The sequence below is a fragment of the Heterocephalus glaber genome, unplaced genomic scaffold (genome assembly GCF_053883595.1).
Source record: "Heterocephalus glaber isolate CG9 unplaced genomic scaffold, H.glaber_assembly_v1.0 deba00001504, whole genome shotgun sequence".
Taxonomy (NCBI): domain Eukaryota; kingdom Metazoa; phylum Chordata; class Mammalia; order Rodentia; family Bathyergidae; genus Heterocephalus; species Heterocephalus glaber.
Window position 1 is genome coordinate 57072988 of NW_028258324.1, and position 19930 is coordinate 57092917.

The 19930-nt window shown below is 38.4% G+C and overlaps 1 protein-coding gene across 27 annotated transcripts in view; it reads left to right on the forward strand.

Moving 5' to 3' along the window:
• The first annotated feature begins 1455 nt into the window (after positions 1-1455).
• Fxr1 (FMR1 autosomal homolog 1) overlaps positions 1456-19930 on the forward strand; it is an 877806-nt gene continuing 859331 nt past the window's right edge. For 20 of the 27 annotated variants that reach the window (XM_087186580.1, XM_087186582.1, XM_087186581.1 and 17 more), the window contains exon 1: positions 1456-7952. In XM_087186580.1, coding sequence (XP_087042706.1) covers positions 7701-7952 — 252 coding nt within the window. In that variant the 5' untranslated portion in view covers positions 1456-7700. The remainder of the gene's footprint in view (positions 7953-19930) is intronic. The other 7 variants (XM_013071741.3, XM_004834651.4, XM_004834653.4 and 4 more) reach the window with 1 other exon arrangement.

The following is a 19930-nucleotide window of genomic DNA, read 5'->3' on the forward strand; positions in this document are numbered from 1 at the left end:
ACACATAAAGGAGGCCTTCCAGTATCAGTTCTAAAAGCCTGGCTTTGAAAACATGGTGAATTAAATAGTTGAAACAAATGTTCAAAGCTACTGTGCCATGCTGCTTTCAGAGCTGGGGTAGGTTCCAGTCAAGTCTTATCTGGCAGTTTTACTTTGCTCCTATTTGTCAAACTTCGAAGGTGTTACAGCAGGGGAAACCATGGTCTCCTGTGCTGTTAAGTTCCCCTGACTACTTCTAATAATAAGTATTGACCTACACTGTTCCACGTTGTGAACACTGAAAGGTTGCACTGAAAATAGTGTATGTGTGTGTGTGTGTGTGTGTGTGTGTAGACCCACAGGGCCTTGGGCATGCTAGGTAAGCACTGTACCACTGAGTTACATCTCCAACCCTTTATTTTTATTTTATTTTATATTTATTTTTGGAACACAGGGTCTTGAACCCAGAAGGTCTCACCAGCCCTTTTCATCTTTATTTTTTTTAGTACCAGGGATCGAACTCAGGACCTTATGCTTGCAAGGCAGGTGCGGTGCCACTGCACTAAATCCCTGGCCCGAACCCTTTTTATTTTTGACACAGGGCCGCAAGTTGCACAGGCTGGTCTTGAACTTTCAGTCTTCTTGCTCCAGTCCCCCAGGTGGCTGGGATTTCAGGCTTGTGCTACCATATCCGGATTTATTATTATGATGTTTTGCACTACTGGGGATTGAACCAGGACCTCTTTACTGAGTTACATCCCCAGCCCGTCTTTAAAAAAAAAAAAAAAAAAAATATTTTTTTGAGACAGGGACTCACTAAAGTCGCTAAATTGCTTAGGCTGGGCAAAGATTTGCTATCCTCCTGGTTCAGCCTCCCAGGGCGCAGTAATTACAGGTATGTGTTACAACACCTGGCTTTTAGTCCGACTTTTAAACAGGTGGAGAGAGGGCTTGGCCAAACTAAGAGAGGGGTATCAAGTGTGGAATTTGAAAGAGAGCCTATTTTAAAAAACGGAGGAGGGGCTTGGACGTTTTTTAGGCTCATCTTTTCTTTTCACAGGTTACTTCAGGGGGCAACAGGAACCCCCAAATTTGTTCTCCACTAAGTGAGGAAGCCACTCCCGAGACGCTGAGTCTTGGATCCCGACGCCCGGGTCCGCTCCTACCGGGCGGCCGGCGGGAGGCACCGACCAGCTCCAGCGGGTGGAGCCGGGCGCACTAGTGGGCGGGGACGGGGTTGGGTCAGCAGGGTTCGGGCGATTGTGTCGGGAGGCGGGGGCGGAGCCCAGGGCTTGAGGCGTGAGCTGTGGGGGGATCCCGCCCGCAGCGGCGGGGAGACACGCAGAGACCCCAGGGGCGCGGGGCGGGCAATTCCCAGTCCCCGCCCAGTTTCCCCGCCCTTCCCCCCGCCTCCTGCACGCCCCTCCCTCCTCCTCCCCTCTGGTTGGAAAGTTTCTAGAATCTCTTCCCAGCGGCCTTTGCGGTTCCAACATGGCGGAGCTGACGGTGGAGGTTCGCGGCTCCAACGGGGCTTTTTACAAGGTATTGACCCCTTGGCCTCGTTGTCTGGTGTTCTAGGGGTTGGAGTGGATTGGGAGGAGTGTTGATATTCCCGGCGAGTGAACTCGGGAGTCGAGAGGGCGGCCAGGCCAAGACCAGAGGCCGCAGGGTTCCTCGCTTCTCCCCCCTCTACCCGCGGTTTAACGGTCTCGGGGGCCCGGGCTCCGTTATGTTTTGAAACAACACGTCGGACACCTCTTGCTTTTTCCTTTCTAATGAACCACCTTTTTTGGATGCTAGGGAGGCCCTTGGTGGCCGTTGAGGAGAAGCCAAGTGGCTCCTGGGTGGCGGGGAGCTCCCCGAGAGCAGGCCTGAGCGCCTGGAGGTGGGGGCGCCTTGCAAGCGGCGGTGGGATTGTATGGTCACACCCGCTCCCCGCCCCTCGGCTGTGTTGCTGAGCGGGAGCGCCTCGGCCGGCTGCCCCGAACTCTCCCCACCCCCTGGGGGAGCCCTTCGCGGAATCTTAGGAATTCACCTTTGTATTGTTAGGTCTTTGGACCAACGAATCTTAAAGGTCCATAGGGTAGGGGGTGTGGAGGGGAGAAAAGTAGATAAACGTGGCGGGTCGAAATATTTTTTGCAGCCTGGGAAATTGGGCGTCGCCTTCACCCCTCTATTACGGAAGGCGAGAGTTCTAAAGTGAGACTTAAAATGGGGAATGAATCAGGCAGACAGGTGGGGAGGTGACTAGTTTCTTTATATTCAGTTATCCCATCAGGTGTTATTAATTTTTCCACGAGGTTCTTGTTTTCTTCGGAGGAAGGAGATGGGTTACTGTGGAATCAGGCTGGCAACGAAAGAGGGATTCTAGAGTACAGGAATTTGTTAGGGGCTTCCATTGTAAGGGGCAGGGTGTCACATAACTCAAAATGAAATCCTCACAGTTTATTTTTTGCGATTATAACGATCTCTTCTCGGATCCTTTTTCCCAAAGTATGTCAGGATGTTACAAGATCAATACAAAATCTCCCCAGCTGTTGTCTGTCAGTCAGTCTCACTAAGCCAGGATCTCAAATGTTTGAGAGTCTTGGCTATTTATATGAAAGGCCTTCTGCTAATACGTGAATATTGTGCGTGTACAGAATGATTTTTTTCAAAGGTTTTTATTTCATCTTTTATTCTGTGGGATTTGTTTTCTAGTCAGTACTTCCTATTTCCATCGTTCTGCTTTTGTTTTCTTAGTTTGCTGATCAGCTCTGGATTTGGTTTAAATGTCAAGTGGTAATAGTATAGTTGGAAATCACAGTTTGCAGGGTATACAGGCTTCCCCTAAGCTTTTTACAATTTTAAATTTGCTGTCTGTCGGAAAAGTCTTTAGTGTGACTTACTACCGTGTAACTCGTTACATTAGCGTTCTAGGTTTAAAACTTAGGTGTCAGACAAATGATCTATGAAATTGTAGTAGAAACTTAATTGACTTCGGTTCCCATTAAAACCTAGTGGTTTTCTTCCCTGAAAGACTAGATGATATGGTTAGCTGAGGCACAAGGAATGAACTTAACTTGCCCATACTTTTCCTGTGTAGGATAGATAGGTAAAGTTCATTATTTTGCATCTTATACCCTTCAGAAGTTTCAGTTCAGCTCTACCCTTTTCGTGTAAGGGAAGTATGGTTCTTTTCCTTGTGTAATGAAAAACAGAAAATGGTTATTTTGCTTTAACAAATTATTTCGCATCATGTAGATTGTTAGAAAACGATTTCTTTGTAGCATGTTATGTTGATATATGCTCTTGAAATGTAATCCTCTTGAAATGAAGTTTTCACTTTTTATTTGATAATTAAGCTGTTTTAGTAAAGATTGTTTACAGCCTTACGTTTCTTTTGCACTTTTGTCCCCCCCCCCCATTCAATTCACAATAAATCAAATGTCCCCATATTGGAACTCTGAGTGTATAATATTGATCTCTCTTCATACTTTACAGATCTGCTTGGTTCTACCTAGCATTGACTCCCTTACTCATTTTACTTTACAAAGTGAAGTGGTTTGGCAAAAATTGGGAAAGATACATTTAGCCACATTTGTATGTGCTGAAAGTTTGTGTTTAAATGTTTGGAGTTTTGTCCTGACACAAATCCACTTGTATCTGCACTTTATGGAAATATTGCCCTTAAAAAAAGCCCATGACCTTACAGCCTTCAGAAAGAACTCCAGAAGGAGAATGAAGAATGAATGAGTCCTGGATTTGAAGTGAATGGCAATCTTAGAAATGTGCTTTAATATATCATTATTTTGCAATAGACCCTTGAGCAAATTTCTTTTAAGTCTGTACACTGAGAAATTTGTAGTAGTAGTTCAGTAGTTCCCAATTTTTTTTTTAATCCAGTGAAATTGTTTGGAAAAAAATAGGCTTAACAAAGAAGCAATTTATTGTTTTTAGCCACTCTGAATTTTTAAATCGAGCTTTATACAGTACATAGTAAATACCGCCCCCCCCACCTGTTTTTGGAGAAGGGGGTTCCTGCTTTGTTATCCAAGTTGGTCTAACTCTTGATCCTTCTGCCTAAACTTCCCAGAGAGCTGGGATTACAGGCATGTGCTACTGTGCCAGGTGTAGAATAAATTTCTTTTTTTTTTTTATGTTGTGAGCTTTGACAAATGCTGGCAGTGTGACCACTGACTGCCCTGCTACCCTCATCACGATGAGAGATTAGAGTATTTCACCATTCTCCAGATTTCTTTCATGTTCCTTTTAAGCTCACTTCATGCCAAAGCCACTTGGGCAGTGGTGGCGAACCTACAGCACACATGGTGCACTAGACTGTTTATACAGTACCATTGAAAGCTTTAAAAAGGTTCGCCATCACTGCTCTAGGTAGGATGTTTACTACACTCATTTTGTCTTATCCAGAATACCATCCTGTGTATAGAATCATACAGTATACTGTGTAGTATTTTGGGTTTGGCTTTTTCCTGTAGCATAGGAGCAATAAATTTTTTTTTTCTAATTAGAAGGTAATAGATGATCATTGAGGGAATTTTGGAGGTCAAACAAAAACTGTCTCGAGTTAAGAACTGTTAACATTTTTATGTGCTTTTTCTTTTTAGTGGTGTTTTTCCATATAAGTGATTTTGAATCCCCCCCCCATACTTGGCTGTAAGTGAATTATCATTGAAGAGTTTCAAATTCAAGTATTCTCATTCCTTAAAATATGCAGCCAGTAATATCCCTTGAGGCACCGCTCTGTAGACTTCTTAAATCAACTGAAACAGCATTCCACAAAATAATTAGAAACAGCAAAGAGCGGAATATTTGAAGATTTTACATAAAATTAGGGTAACTTTTTTCAAAAATATATAAATGAAAATGTAAACATTCTGCAAGTTTTTTTGTTTTTTTTAACAGATTTATAGTTGTTATGGAGATAATGTGTCTGCAGGTACTAGAAAGAGTGGAAAAATGTTAAACATTTGGTAGGCTATAATTTTATATATTAAATAACATAACTTTTTTTTTTTTTTTTTTGGTACCAGGGATCAAACTTGGGTCCTTGCGCTTGTGCAGCAGGCGGCAAAACCACTGAGCTAAATCCCTGGCCCTATAACTCCTTTGTGTGCCTTTCCGACCTGGAACAGCATCTCAGGGTTTACTATTGGACAAGATTGAACCTAGGGCCTTAAGACTGAGCCACACTCACAACTTCTTTTAATTTTTCTTATTTTGAGACGGGGTCTCACTGAGTTGTTCAGTTGCCCAGGCTGGGCTCAAACTTGGTGCTCTTGCCTCAGCTTCCCAGGGTGCTGGAATTATAGGTGTGCTCCACCATGTCCTGTTTCAGGTGTCTTTGATTTAGTCACAACCCCAAGAAGAAATGAGCATGTATATTTTGTAAAACCTACCTGAACAATTGAATGATTTTTTTAGTGTATGTACAGTTGTATAACCATTACTACAGTCTTAGAATATTCCATAATCTGAAAAGAGACCTTGTGCTGGTTGTGGAGTTGCAGGCTTGTAATTTCGGCACTCTGGGAGGCTGAAATTTGAGGATCCAAGTTCCAGACTGAGCAATTTATTGAGATCTTGTCTCAAAATATAAAATTAAGAAAAAGGACTGGGAATGTAGTTCAGTGCAAAGGTGCTGGGCCCAATCACCAGTTCTGCAAAACAAAACCTTGTGCCCATTTTCATCATTAAAGTTTTTATTTTTAATATTTTATTTTGCAATGCTGGGGCTGGAACCCAGGTCCTTGTACGTGCTAGGTAAGTGCCACTGAGATACACCCCAAATTTCATTAACAGTTTTTTTCTTTTAAACTAGCATATATGATACTAAGCTTTTTTTTTTTTTTCAATGGGAGGGAGTGATGGAGTCTCACCATGTTGCCCAGATTGGTCTGGAACTCTTAGATTCAAGTGAGTCTGCCTGCCTCAGCCCCCTGAATAGCTGCAAATACAAACATACATCATCATAAACCTTATGCCATTACATTGATAGGCTTGTGTTGAACATAATTATTATTTTGGGGTGCTAGTGATTGAACCCAAGACTGTGTGTGCTGAGCACACATTGTACTTCTGAGCACCCCTGCCTTGAATATTTTTAAAATTTTTTTGTTAAATATTTTTGTGATCGAACCCAGGATCTTCACATTGAGCAGTACCTAGCTGTTTTTGATTTAATTTTGAGACAGGGCCTTCTGAAGTTGCCCAGACAAGGCTGGAACTGTGGATTCTCCTGTCTCAGCCTCCCAGAGTTCTGGAATTAACAAGCGTATGCCACCATGCCCGGGTATAATTTTAATTAAATTTTATTTTATCCCATTTCCCCCCCCAGCCCCCTCCCTTCTGTATACAAAAGCTTTGTTTCCATTTTATCTTTCTATTTTCACTCTTTTTCTTATTCATTTCTTTCTCCCTCCCCCCTCCCTTGTTCCCCTTCACACTATAATTTTATTTGTTTTTTTGTTTGTTTGTTTGTTTTGTACTGGGGGATCAAACTCGGAAACTTGCGTTTGTGAGGCAGGCGACAGAACCACTGAGCTAAATCCCCAGCCCTACACACTATAATTTTAAATAGAAGTTAAAAGTAAGTCATTTAGAGCAGGGGATGGTGGTGTATGCCTATCATCTTTGCTATTTAGGTTGCAAGTTTGAACCCAACTTGGGTAATTTAGCTAGACCCTATCTCAAAATATTGCTCAGGCTGTAGATCAGCAGTCCTTGTGTACCACCAAAAAATGATAATAGTAATAATTCAGTTTCTGTCTCACGTGGAGATGTTTCCATGACGTTCAAAGAAAGTGTGTAGTCTCTAAGATAAATAATGAAATTTCAGGCCCTTTCTATAAAAGGTAGAGTTGCTTTTAGAGCTTTGGAATTTCTGCTTTAAACAAATCTCAAGTATATATTTATAATTTCCTTTTATCTTTACCTTGTTATTTTTTGGTGGTACTGGGGATTGAACCCAAGACTTTTCACCTGAGCTACATCTCCAGCCTGTTTTGTTTTGAGCAGGGTCTCAGTAAGTCTCTAAATTGCCCAGGTTGGATTTGAGTTCGGGATCGACCTGCCTCAGCCTCCCAGCTGGTTGGAATTACAGGCCTACACCACCATGCCTGGCTTTCTTTAGCTTAATTTTATTTAGTTATTTGAAAGAATGTCTTGCTATGTAGTCCAGGTTGGCTTTAAGTAGTATACTCACTATGTAGCCCAGGCAAACTTTGAACTCTAGCAATCCTCCTGCCTCAGACTCTCAAGTGCTGGGATCACAGGTGTGCACCACACCTGGCTCTTTAGCTTATTTTAATATTAAGTGAAATTTGAGAGTAACAGCTAAAGTTTGTAGTAGGTTTACTATCACTAATGCTGAACTATAGAATAATAGTGAAGTACTTAGGTTCTGAGGACATACTGACTCTTCCTTAGTATCAGATACTGTCTTTTGTTTGTAGAAGTTAGTAATTGAGGAAAGTACGGTGGCTGTGGTCTGTCTTTGCCTCTTTGTATTGAGAGGATTAAATCCAGACCCTTAGCCCTGAGGTACATCCCCAGCCCTTTTTAAAATTTATTTTGAGGGAGTCTTAGGAGGTCACTAAGATGCCCAGACCAGATCCAAAGTTTTAAACATCCTGCTTCAGGTTCCTATAGTGCTGAGATTACAGGCCTGTGCCTCTGTGCCAGCTTAAAAGTTTTGTTTTTTTATTACAAGAGAAATAATCATGAAGCATCTGAAAGCAGAAAAGTTAAAAAAATTCTACCTTGATATATTGTCAAGGCTTTGGCTTTACATACTGTATCTAAAGAATACTTTTCTAGATTTTTACTGTGTGCACCTATATATCTTTTTCTTCTGTTTTGCAGTGTGTTTATTGAGAGACAGTTGTGTTCCCGTCTGTGATAACCTCAAAGTCTTGGGGAAGCAATCTGATGGATATTTAGAAGTGCAAACAATTTACAGACCACAAACAAGGGTATGGAAAGTGAAGAGTTAGTTGGCACTTGAAGTAACTGGGTGGTGTGTGGAATTGGAGGCACACCTGATCTGGGCAAATGTATTGTGGCTAGAAAGCCCCCTTCAGGTTCTGCAGTGGCCAGGAAGTGAGACTGCCAGACATGATTGTCAGGGCAACTGGAGTTCATCCAGGGAGGCCCTGACTGCCACCCTAAAGGTGGTGTTGGAAGGAGGATCCTGAGCCAGAGAGGAATCCTACCAGAACCAGACCATGAGCTATCCCAGGGTGACTGGGAAGGAGCCATGACTAGCTGCACTACATCAAATGTTTTGTGCCTTTTGTAGGATGCGTAGTTTGTAGTTCCATATGAGAACCTGTTGTTTACAACATACCTTATTAAGCTTCTACATGTATTTCAGGTATATTCTTTCAAGGATTACAAGAGGTATGTTTTTTTTTTTGGTACCGGGGATCCAACTCAGGACCTTGTGCTTATGAGGCAGGCATGGTGCCACTGAGCTAAATCCCCAGCCCAAGAGGTATGTTTTTAATCCCCATTTTAAGTAATAGGAAATGGACATTAGTGATGGAGGAATCTCTCCAAGATTACACTATAGCTGAAATAGCATTTAATTCTAGGGCTTTCATTTCTAGTTGCTTAGTTTAGCATACTATTTGAGACTCTTTAAAGGAAACTTTTAAGATAGTGAACTTAACGTTTTTGTGAGGAAGATAGGGTACAAATGCTTGACTAGATTAAAATTCAGTGAGTTCTCTATTATAATGTTAATGTAACGAATTATTATTTTTTTAAGATAGGATTTTGCTCTTTAGTCCAATAGACCTTGAATTCCAGGCACCACTCATGCCTCAGCCTCCTGGGTGCTGGGATTACAGGCGTGGACCACTACACCTGGCTGAAAATTTTCAATTAAATATAACAACTCATGTAATGTTTCTGTTTGATGGTGTGATTTATTGGTCCTCAATTTTTAACCTGTAGATTGTTGGTTATATAAAGTATTTGAGAAATATTTGAAATGCACATAAAAATTTTTGTATGTATTTATGCAGTTATATGAATTGCTTTTTTGTGTGTTTGGTGCTGGTTATCGAACGCAGGGCCTTAAACATACTAGGCAAGTACTCTATCACTGAGCTACATTGCCAGTTCTTGTAGTTTTTTATGATGTGGCGTCTGTTGGTATTTTTGACCATCAGAAAACTTTAGAATGTTGGCACAATAGCTACTCAGGCTGAACAGGAGGATCACAAGTTTGAGGCAATCCGTGACATCTTAATGTGAGAGACTCTCAAAATCAAAATTAAAACCCACTGAAGATGTAGCTTTGTGGTAGAGAACTCTTGAGTTCTATCCTCCATCTTCCTAAATCAATTTAAAAAATGGCTTTGTACATTCCTTCTGTACTTAGCTAATAGGAGAAAAGGGGGCCTATGATGACTTTTCTAGGCTCAAATTTTCTAGAACCAGAATTTCAAAAGAATAGCTGGAACAAAGCAGAATTAAGCAGTATGAGCCAGACATTGCTTTGTTAATCTGAACATTACAGATACGCATGTATTACGTATATACATACATTAATCTCAGTTTATTTCTTTACATTAAATAGAGTAAAAGCTATGGTAAAATTGAACTATTTTAATTTCAAATTTAGCAAGTTTCTGTCCCCATTGGTATGTATTTATTTTTAAGGTAATGTATGGTATCTCTTTCAACTTGTCTGAAATACTCTAGGCTCAACATTTTATGCTTCTCTGTTTTGGGATTATGAATAGAGAGGTCTCCCCAGTAATAGCTGATGAGATTTGTAGTCATTGTTGGCAAAGGTATATGCCCTTTTGTTAATGTTTCTTAAGGATTATGTACCTCATGTCTCAGACTTCTCTCTCCCCCTTAATCTGGCTAATTATAAATTATTTTATTCCTGTTTTCATATTTTTTTGTTTTAGGGTCTTGTTAAAGAGTTTACAGTTTCTTGTGAATTGATAGGTGTATTTAGTAGATAGTAGTCTTCTGTGTAGATACAAATGAATAAATGAATCTCAGTCTTGACTTCTGGACACTAATCATATTGTCTTAGTGACCCTATATATTTAGAACTGCTATATCCTTTTCAGAGTTTGGTTCACACTGAACTTAAATGATTTTTTTTAGGGGTGTATCAGTTAAAGTTTAGATATTGTCACAAAACTTTGTTTGCAGGGAAGTATATGGAACTTCTGCAGTGCAAAAGTTAGAATAGTTTTGGGTAGCTATTTGCAATCATGAAATCATCCCATTGGGTATTATAACTTGTGAAACTAGCAAGCTGAGACCATTACTAGCATGCAAGTAGTCGTAGATGTTTATGGAGTGTTATGAAATCTTCATATTATCATTGTCCTATAATTTAAAAATTGAGAACAATTAAATACTGATAAATGAATGCTGAAAGCTTGCTTTCAATGATTTTTTGCTTGTTAGAATTTATAAAAAAATGCAGTACTTCTTGTAATATCTAATTTGTGGACTTTCATTTCTAGACCATGTATCATTGATTTGAAATAATTTTCTTTTTGTCGATTTAGTTATGTAGGTATTTGTATTGGTAGACAGTATCCCCTTTTTTTGGAGTTGATGTTCACTTTGTTGCCTGGGCTGATGTCATTAATTCAAGTGATCCTTCTGCCTCAGCCTCCTCAATAGCTGGTACAGGGTACACCACCATTCCCCACTAAGAAAGTTTTTGATTGCAGTAGTAGTAGCCTTGAGTGTTCGGTGCTTGTTATCAAATTGTAACTAGGATCTTTTAGGTATTGTAAACATCTAACATATTTCTTCCTTAAAATGTAGATTTGAAATTCTTAGAAATAGAAAAATTTCAGACATGTGTTGTGTGGTGGTAGTGGCGTGTGCATGTGCCATATGCAAAAAGTGCCAGTTAGCAAACTAAGATATAGCTGAATTCTTTTTTGGGGAGTGGGGTGATGGTAAGACATAGTCTTGCTTTGTAGCCCAGGCTCAAACTTGGATTCCACTTGTCTGAACGCCTCCCAAGTGTTGGGACTATAGTTGTAAACCTCTACACCCAACTCTGTATTTTCTTTCTTTTTTTTTTGTATTTTCTTTCTAAAAAAATGTGTTTTATATATATTTGTGTATAGCTTTATAAATGTATAGATGTGATATTCAAACTTAGTTTATTTTTAGTTTTTTTGTGTGTGTGTGTGGTACTGGGGATTGAACCCAGTGCTTTCACACTGACCTACATTCCCCAGCCCCCTTTTTAATTTTGAGACAGGGTCTTGATAAGTTGCCCAGTTTGGGCTAGAACTTGTGATCCTCCTGCCTTATTCTCCCAGAGTACTGATAACTGATACTACAGTTGTGCATCACTACACCTGGCTATAAACTTGGTTTATTCTGATTTTTTTTCCCTTGTCTTTTTTTTCCTGGCTTTCATTAAACATTTAATCTGTCTTCTATTTCAGGTATCCTCTATTTATACATGATTCTAGATTTCTCTTTATGCTCAAAGAACTATGTAGATGCACATTTAGATACAAATGCAGGGTTTTTCAGTATGTTCTAAAAAGAAAACCCAGAATCATCCACATCTTGACTGTTTTCATGTGGAGTATAATTTATTTGTAATGACTACATAATATATCATAAGAACATATCAAATTTAGCTATTCCTTAGTTAATAGACACTTTATTCTTTCTCTTTTTTCTTTTTTGGTTGCTCCACATTTGCGTTTCCAGGGGATAAATTTCAAAAAATGGGGTAACTTTGAGAAAGGATATTTAAAAAAAAAAACAAAACTTCTAATGTTAACAAATTTTTTTTAGCAGATTATTTTCCAAAAAGTCTTAACCCTTTGTGTTTCTTTCATCAATAAAAGGCAACTTTTTCTTTATATCTATTCCAGAAATTGGTATTGTAAAACTTTAATTTTTGTCAGTCTGTTGGATGTAAAGGAAAGGGTATCTCACTGGAATTTTGATTTACAGATCCCATGTGTGAATGAATTTAAAGGTTTCTTTGCCCTTTGGATTTGCCCTCCCATGAATTGTCCTGTCTTTTGCCTCAAACACATGGTAATCCTACCTCCACCTCCCAAGTACTGGGATTATAGGCATGCAACACTACACCTGGCTTTTTTGCCTGCTTTTCTGTTGGGGTGTGCTTTATTAGTTTTTGAGATCTCTTTGTTGTTGTGCATATTAATCCTTTGATTTAATATAAGAATGTGTCATCCCCTCCCCCCCTTTTTTTTTGCTTTCTAGTATCCCTGACTCTGGAGAAATTTAAATATTTAAAAATTTAATATTTACTATATTGAGAATTATTTTTGTCTTCATATAGTTATGCTAACGTATATTAAATAATCATCTGCTTAATGAATCCCTGCCCTTCTCCCCCAATTAGCTACTTCCTTTCTTTATCTACATTTTACTAACTTCTAGAATTGGAAGAAGGGAATGACATCTGGCATTCAGGAGGGCTGAGTCTCATTTGGAATTGATAGGTCTTCAGAGGATTCAGAAAGTCTCCGGGGCTACTCTGGGAAGATCACAAAGAGGCCCTTAAGAGGGAGCTTTGTGACTTGCTTTTGGAAAATAAAGCTAGTTAGGACTCCCTGTATCTTGCTTCCTCTGTAATAGCTGTAATGGAGAGTGAACCCAGGGCCCTTGCGCTGAGCTATATTCCCAGCCATCCTTTCCCCCTGTATTATTTTGAGACAAGGTCCAGCAGAGTTGCTTGAGGTGGGCTCAGACTTGAGATCCTCCTGCCTCAGCCTCCCTGAGTCCTGGGATTATGCACCACCATGCTTTCTGCCTTTGTCTTGTCTTGTTTACCTACCATGTATTAGTGGATCTGAGACATAATCTTAATTGTGATACCATTATATTACAGTCCTTACAGGAAAGCTTTTTTTCTTTGTCCTTAATATCTGTTGACTATATAGATAGTCGAGAAACATAAAATGTTTTAAAAATTATTTGACATAAAAGCTCCAGCATATTTCAAAGAACTAGGCTTGGAGGTCCCATTTGACCCAGCTATCCCCCTGCTGGGTATCTTCCCAAAAGAATTAAAAGAATCATGCCACAGCAATATATGTGCACCTATGTTTGTAGCGGCACAGTTTGTAATTGCTAAAGCTTGGAAACAGCCCAAGTGCCCATCAACTGGAAAATGGATACAGAAGATGTGGTTTTTTAATAAAATGGAGTACTACTCAGCCATAAAGAACGAGAAACTAGAGATACTTATAGCTAAATGGATGCATACTGAGGCCATCCTCTTTAAGTGAAATAAACAGGACACACATGTGTAAATACCAAATAGTTTCTCTAGTGTGAGAAACTGAAAGTGTGATTAAGGATTAAAATGATTAAAACAAATAATTGATAATTTGAAATAGAAAAGGTTCAAAGGGGTAGGGGTAGCTGGAGGGGAATGGGAGCGATCAGAGTTACAGGCTGGAATCTGGAAAGAATCCATATATAGATTGTGTTTAAAACTGTAGGAAGAGATATAGATAGAGACTAGGCTGGAGCTCATCAGTGGGTTGGGAAGAAAGAGTCACTGAGATCAAAGGAGAGAAGGGTGTGTTTCCAGAAGAAGCACATACAACTATGTATAGTACACAGCACTCGATAATGTGATAAATGACTGTTACTGTTTTAGGTACTTATCATAACATGCTGTGCTTTTCATCCTTTAAAGCATAATCCTACTTATATAAAAGAGTTTACTGTAAAAGTGTGCTGCTATGCCAGTGGTAGCCTCATATATCTCGTGTTTAACTGCATACTTGGATAATATCAAGGGGCCGTCACAGGTGATTGATGTATATACCTTCTCAGTTTGCACTTAAAAGTTGGCACTCTGTGTGGTACTTTGCGATACACAGGGATGAAATTGCCTAATAATGTATTTCTCAGATTATATTTCCATCACGTGTCACATGACTGGATTGAAATTTAAATTAAAATTTGGCCTATGTGGAGTCTACTAGCCAATTAGAATTTTTTTTTCAGATCACTATTTGTTCAGTATTAGTTTTGAAAATATTTCTAAAACAAATCACATCCTTTGATGTCTTGTTAATGCTTAAGATTTTTTTTAATTATATGGAAAAATGTTTCAGTACTTTTCAGTTTTGGTTGATTTCTATTATATTTGAATATTATAGTTTTTTCCCTTGCATTGCTTTTCTTTGAATAATTTTAGTTTCTGTATATGTGTGTGTTTAGTGAATGAAAATAAAGTTACACACACACAAAAGAAAGCTACAGCACATTTGAGTTCTGAGTTCCTCAGAGTGCCATAGTTGAGCATTCTGAAGTGTCCACTCCTTTTGTTTGCAAATGGAGAAACACTTTTTCTGTGATGATTAGCCAAATCTGGGAGACATTCAGCCAGCCTTTCTCAGTCTAAGTTTCCTGTCTATGCACTATTTTTTTTAATTCACTCATCTTGGCACATAGGTAGTACTGTGTATAAGAGACATGTTAATTCATTACACACAGTGGGTGCCTTATTGGATTGGGCTTTATAGATGCATATTTATAAACAAGTCTGCTTAATTATTTTTGGTTTTTTTGAGACAGGGTCACATGAGGCTAGCCTTATACTCACAGCGATTCTCTTGCCTCAGCCTCCCAAGTGCTGGGATAACAGGTGTGTGCCTTGGTACTACCATGCCTGGCTAATTTTCTCTTTTAAAAAATTGTGAAATGGATCAAAAATCTGCAAGTTTTGACTCTGGTGTTTTCTTGGTGTTTTCAGGAGGTGTCAAAGGAACAACAGGTGGACATTTGATTGATTTGAGGTGTCAGCCATGGGTAGAGATATCTAAATATTAGAAGTTGAGTTGAGAATCCAGAGCATTTATTTCCACACAAAGGCTTGGGAAATTGGTGAAAATAGAATTAGTTGTATGAGGCAGTGTTGCTAATTAATCTGAGCAGTGGTTTTCTCTTTTTCTATTATGTACTTAAAGATTTTGTTTAAAAGTATTACATAAAATGGGAAATGGAAGCAGAATAAGTTGGTAAAAACATCTTTACTTTAAGATGAGTTTGCTTCATCATATGATCCTGAGTGCAACGGAGAACATTGATGTTGTAAACATACTTTAAAAGACTTCTGCTAGTTGCCAGGATTTTCTTCCAAGAATTTTCACCCACTGTACAACTTTTGATGCTGGTACTTTGATTTTATCAGAAGGTGTCAGCACTACCTTCTGGTAAGAAAACTCAGTTCTGGGCTGGGAATGTAGCTCAGTGGTGGAGTGCTTGCTTAGCATGGATGAGGTCCTGGGTTCAGTCCCCAGTGCCAAAAAAGGAAGAAAGGTCAGTCATTTCGAAAGTGGTTCTTTTAGTGGCTTACTGACTGGAAATGTCAAAGGGTTATAGTCAAGTGCCACAGAAAAATTGTAGGCAAACCAAGTTTAAATATCTCTAAACAGTGATATTTATATCTTGACTGCCATGTGAGTAGAAGGACATCTTCTAAGATGTCCTCAGTTCTAAGAACCATCCTGATTTCAGCGATGTTAAATTGTTAGAACTGGGGCTGGAAAGCCAGGTGTGTTGGCATACAGTTGTAATCGTAGCTGCTTAGGAGGCTGAGTTGGAAGGATCTCTGGCTTGAGTCCAGCGTGGGCAATTTAGCAGGACCTTGTTTCAAAATAGGATAAAAAAGGCTAGGGTTGTAGCTCAGTGCTACTGGGTTCAAATCTCCCTTCCCCCAACAAAGAGTTGGGAGCAGGAAGATTGATTAGGGATAGAAGAAAAAGCAGTAAATACACTAATAATTCATCAAGTGATACCAAGTGATAATCAAATGCATTGTAGTGGTTCATGAGAAATTAAAAACCTGAAGTAATGAATTTTGCATAAATTATACCAATAAGTTTTCCTTTTTGATGGCTTATATTTTTATAATTAGATTTATTCTCAGTAATTTTTAACCGACATAGTGAGATTGAAAATGGACATTTAGTGAGAGGAAAGACTACAGCCTCAAACAAATCTGAGCCTAGTACCTCTAGTAGAAAATATTTTAATGAGTTTAGTTTTAGAAATGCAATACTACAGTTGCTTCAGTAACTAAGCAATGTTTTTTGTTTTTGCATATTGGAGAAGGGATAAAAAAATGTAAAAGTATTTGTGACCTTGCCAAATCTGGAGAAAAATCTTTAAATTTTATGCTAGTATCCATGGCAAAAGACTGTAAAAAGGAAAATTTTGATGGAAACATCAAAGCTAGAGTGACTCAAACAATATGGTAAAAATACTTGGTGAAATTTGAACTAAACAATATTGTGAGTCTGGTAGTTCCTTTTGCTTGCTGTAGAGAACAAATGTGAACTAGGGGCTTGGTTTCTGACAGGCCCCTTGTTTTACCATGAAAATTTTTAATAGGTTGGACTTGAGATTGGGATCATTAAAAAGCTAATGATTCCACTAAGTATAGTTTCTGACCTCCATTTAAGACGATTATATTATTTTCGGCGGGGAGGGGTTGGCTAGCTATTCTTTTGCTGTCAGTAATTTATTTTGCAATCAGTAAACTTTTCTAACAATAATTTTGGAATGTAAGAGTTAAATCTTAGGTTTGTCCTTGTGTGCCTGTAATTCTGTGGGAGGCTGAGGCTGTAGAATCACTTAAGGAGTTCCAGACCAGCCTAGGCAAAATACTGAGACTCTGTCTCAAAACAAAACAAAAAACAAACCAAAACAACAAAATTAAAGCTTTAGGCTGTAAATCTTGAAGTCTTGGATTTTGCTTTTAGGTTTTCATTCAGAACTTCACTTTGTGAATTCAAGTGGTTTAGTTTCGGATTACTGATTATGTTTGTTAATAGTGTGCTGAGTATTAAGTTTTTCAGTTTGTTTCCCCCTTTAAGTGGAGTGTAAATGTAGTGTTGTAATGAATTAAATAATAGGAAGGCATTGATGATTTTTAAAACAATCTAAAGTAATAAAGTTTTTCAGTTCGTTTCCCCCTTTAAGTGGAGTATAAATGTAGTGTTGTAATGAATTAAATAATAGGAAGGCATTGATGATTTTTAAAACAATCTAAAGTAATAAACTATTTTCCAGTCACATTTTTCTAGAGAGAACAGTAATGTAATGGGTTTAGTGAGAATGTTTTTCATGCCTTTGATATACTGATTAGTATTTTAAACATTTAAATTTTAACCAGAGTCCATGCTTTGCACGTATTTTGTCTTTATGATTGCGAACTACATGTAGGTGTTTTGTTCTAGAGTTATGAAAGGTACCTCATGTACCCTATTGAGTGTTTGTACCATGCTTAATCTTACCATGTGTCATAATGATTAAAAGAAAAGAACACCAGAAAGAAGACTTTTAAAGTAGTACACACACACACACACACACACACACACACACACACACACACAGTCCACAAGTTAGGCAGATAATCTTTTTTTTCAGAAGCCATTTAAACTTTATCTTAAAATTGGGACGAATCTTATGCAGATGTTTAAAAAATAAGACTGAGATTTATATGCTGATAAGGATCTACAAGACACAAAGTGTGAGGAGTAAAGGGAAACATTTTAAAAGTTACATATTAAAATTGTTGTCTCCAAATTACTTCGTTACATGGTTCATATCCTGTTTCTTCACAGCTTGTTCTTACCTGAGAATATTAAATTGGGTATCTAGACATTTGTTGTTTCATCCACTTTATTATCTTTGTTAACTTTTATTTACTTGTTTATTGGTACTGAGGATTGAACCCAACCTCAGCCTTTGCACTGAGGTAAATCTCTTGCCTTTGTAAAATTTTTAAGATGGTCTCACTAAGTTGCAGAGTTGCCCAGGCTGGGCTCAAACTTATGTTTGTCTTACCTCAGCCTCTCAGAGTGCACCACCACACCTGACTCCCTCTTCTTTTATTAAGAGTTTGTATGGACTATTATTATTTATTACAGCTCATCTTTTAGTTACTATAAATTTATAAAAGTATGACTTTTCAGATTTTGTTTCTTGGTTTAGGAGGGGATCACTCATTTTTTCTCCCAGAATTTTTGATTCAAAAAATGTTGAATCTTTAATCCACCAATTGGTTTTGATGAAGGCACTCACTTTTATTTTCCTCAATTATGTATTAGCCAAATATCCCATTATAAATTAAGAGAAATCCATTCCTTTCCTGTTTGTAACATTCTAAATGACTTTCACATATTGGAATCTATGTTCTTTGGCTTTAAAATTTTAACTTTTTTCTTGTCGCTTCCTTCCTTTCTCCCTCCCTCCTCCCTTGTTCCTCTTCCCATTTGAACACTTTCTTCCCATTTCCCAACCTCCATTATACATCTCGGTCCTTATTTCCACATGCATTTTCTCACACCAGAGAAACAGTGTGGCACTTAAACATGTGTGTCTGACTTAAGAATATGGTCTCAAGGTCCATCCATTTAGCTATAAATGTGTGCAGCTTATTTCAGTTTTAAAGAAACTCCTATTGTAGGTAAAAAATGGTCTTGTTATCTGCCACCTCAGCCCCTAACTTAAAGTTTCTTTCTTCATTTTTTTTTTTGTGGTAATGGGGATTGAACCCACAGACATCACACTGAGCTGTATTATATCCCCAGCCTTTTAAAAAAATTTATTTGGAGACATGATCTCACTAAGTTGCCCAGGCAAGGGCTCCAGTTTGCTATCATCCTGCCCTAGCTGGGATTACAGGAATGTACCACCATCCCCAGGTAAAAGTTTCTCTCTTGAATGCTTGTTTTCTGTTTTGAGGTACATTTTACTATGTTTTTATTATGATTCTTTTTCCTCTCAGTAGAGTATACAGTATCAAAATCTAAGATTATGATGATGTTTTACATTTTTGTAAATTTTTAACATTAGAGTTTCAGAAATTCCTGCACATAGGTCCTACACATTTTTGTTGATTTTTTTTTTTTTTTAAGTTGCTGTTGTGAGAATGTTTTTTGTCCATTTTAGAACTGCTTCTTGCTTGGATACAGAAAGTGAGTTGATAGTTAACTTGCCACCTTACTGAACCACTAGGAAAATTTTTCTCTTAATTTCTATTTTATGATAGATAACATTTGAAAATCAGCTTTTTAAATAGTGCCTCCATTGCTCACAGGTTCCTGCTGTTTCCTTCATTCCTTTACCCATGCACCCTCCAAAACATACTGCCAAGTATTGCATTTATTGTATGGTATTTCTGTGTGTTTGAATCCAGGGAGCACTAAGCCTCATCCCCAGCCCTTTTTTATTCTGAGATGCTCTCATTAAGTTGCCTAGACTGACCTTGATCCTCCTACCTCAACCTCCGGAGTAGGTGGAATCACCAGTCCTCATCCTTTTTGACATCAAGATCTGATTTCATGGAAGACAAATTCTGTGCACACGCACGCGTATGCAGAATTAAATTCTTATTAAAAGCACACAGTGTAGATCTTGGGAATGTGCAATTACTGTGAGAATCTGATGCTTCCACTGTTCTGACAAGAGGTGGAGCTCAGAAATTAATGAGAACCTTGAGGGAGTGGGTATAAATACAGATGAAGCTTTGCTCCCTTGAGATCTGCTCACACCTGCCATGCGTCTAAGTTCCTAACAGTTTACAGACTGGTATTGGTCCTTCCCTGGGGCGGGTAGGGGCCCCTGGCTGGGATTATAGACATACACCACTACACCTGGGTGGTTGTATAGGCATGCAGTACTCCGTTGTTTTTACTATATGATGCCCTGTTTACTATTTTGTCACATACATGGCAATACCATTTTAAGATATTGATAACACGTCAAATGTGTTGTACTGTACTCTTTTTTTATTTTAAATTATACTTGTGTTTTAAATGTAAAATACTGAGCTATGTGAATGAACAAAATGAGCAATCATTTAATGATGTCTTAGAACCTTTTGAGTTTGCTTATGTATGGGGATAAGAGGAAAAATGTTTTATTTTGAGAAGTAAAA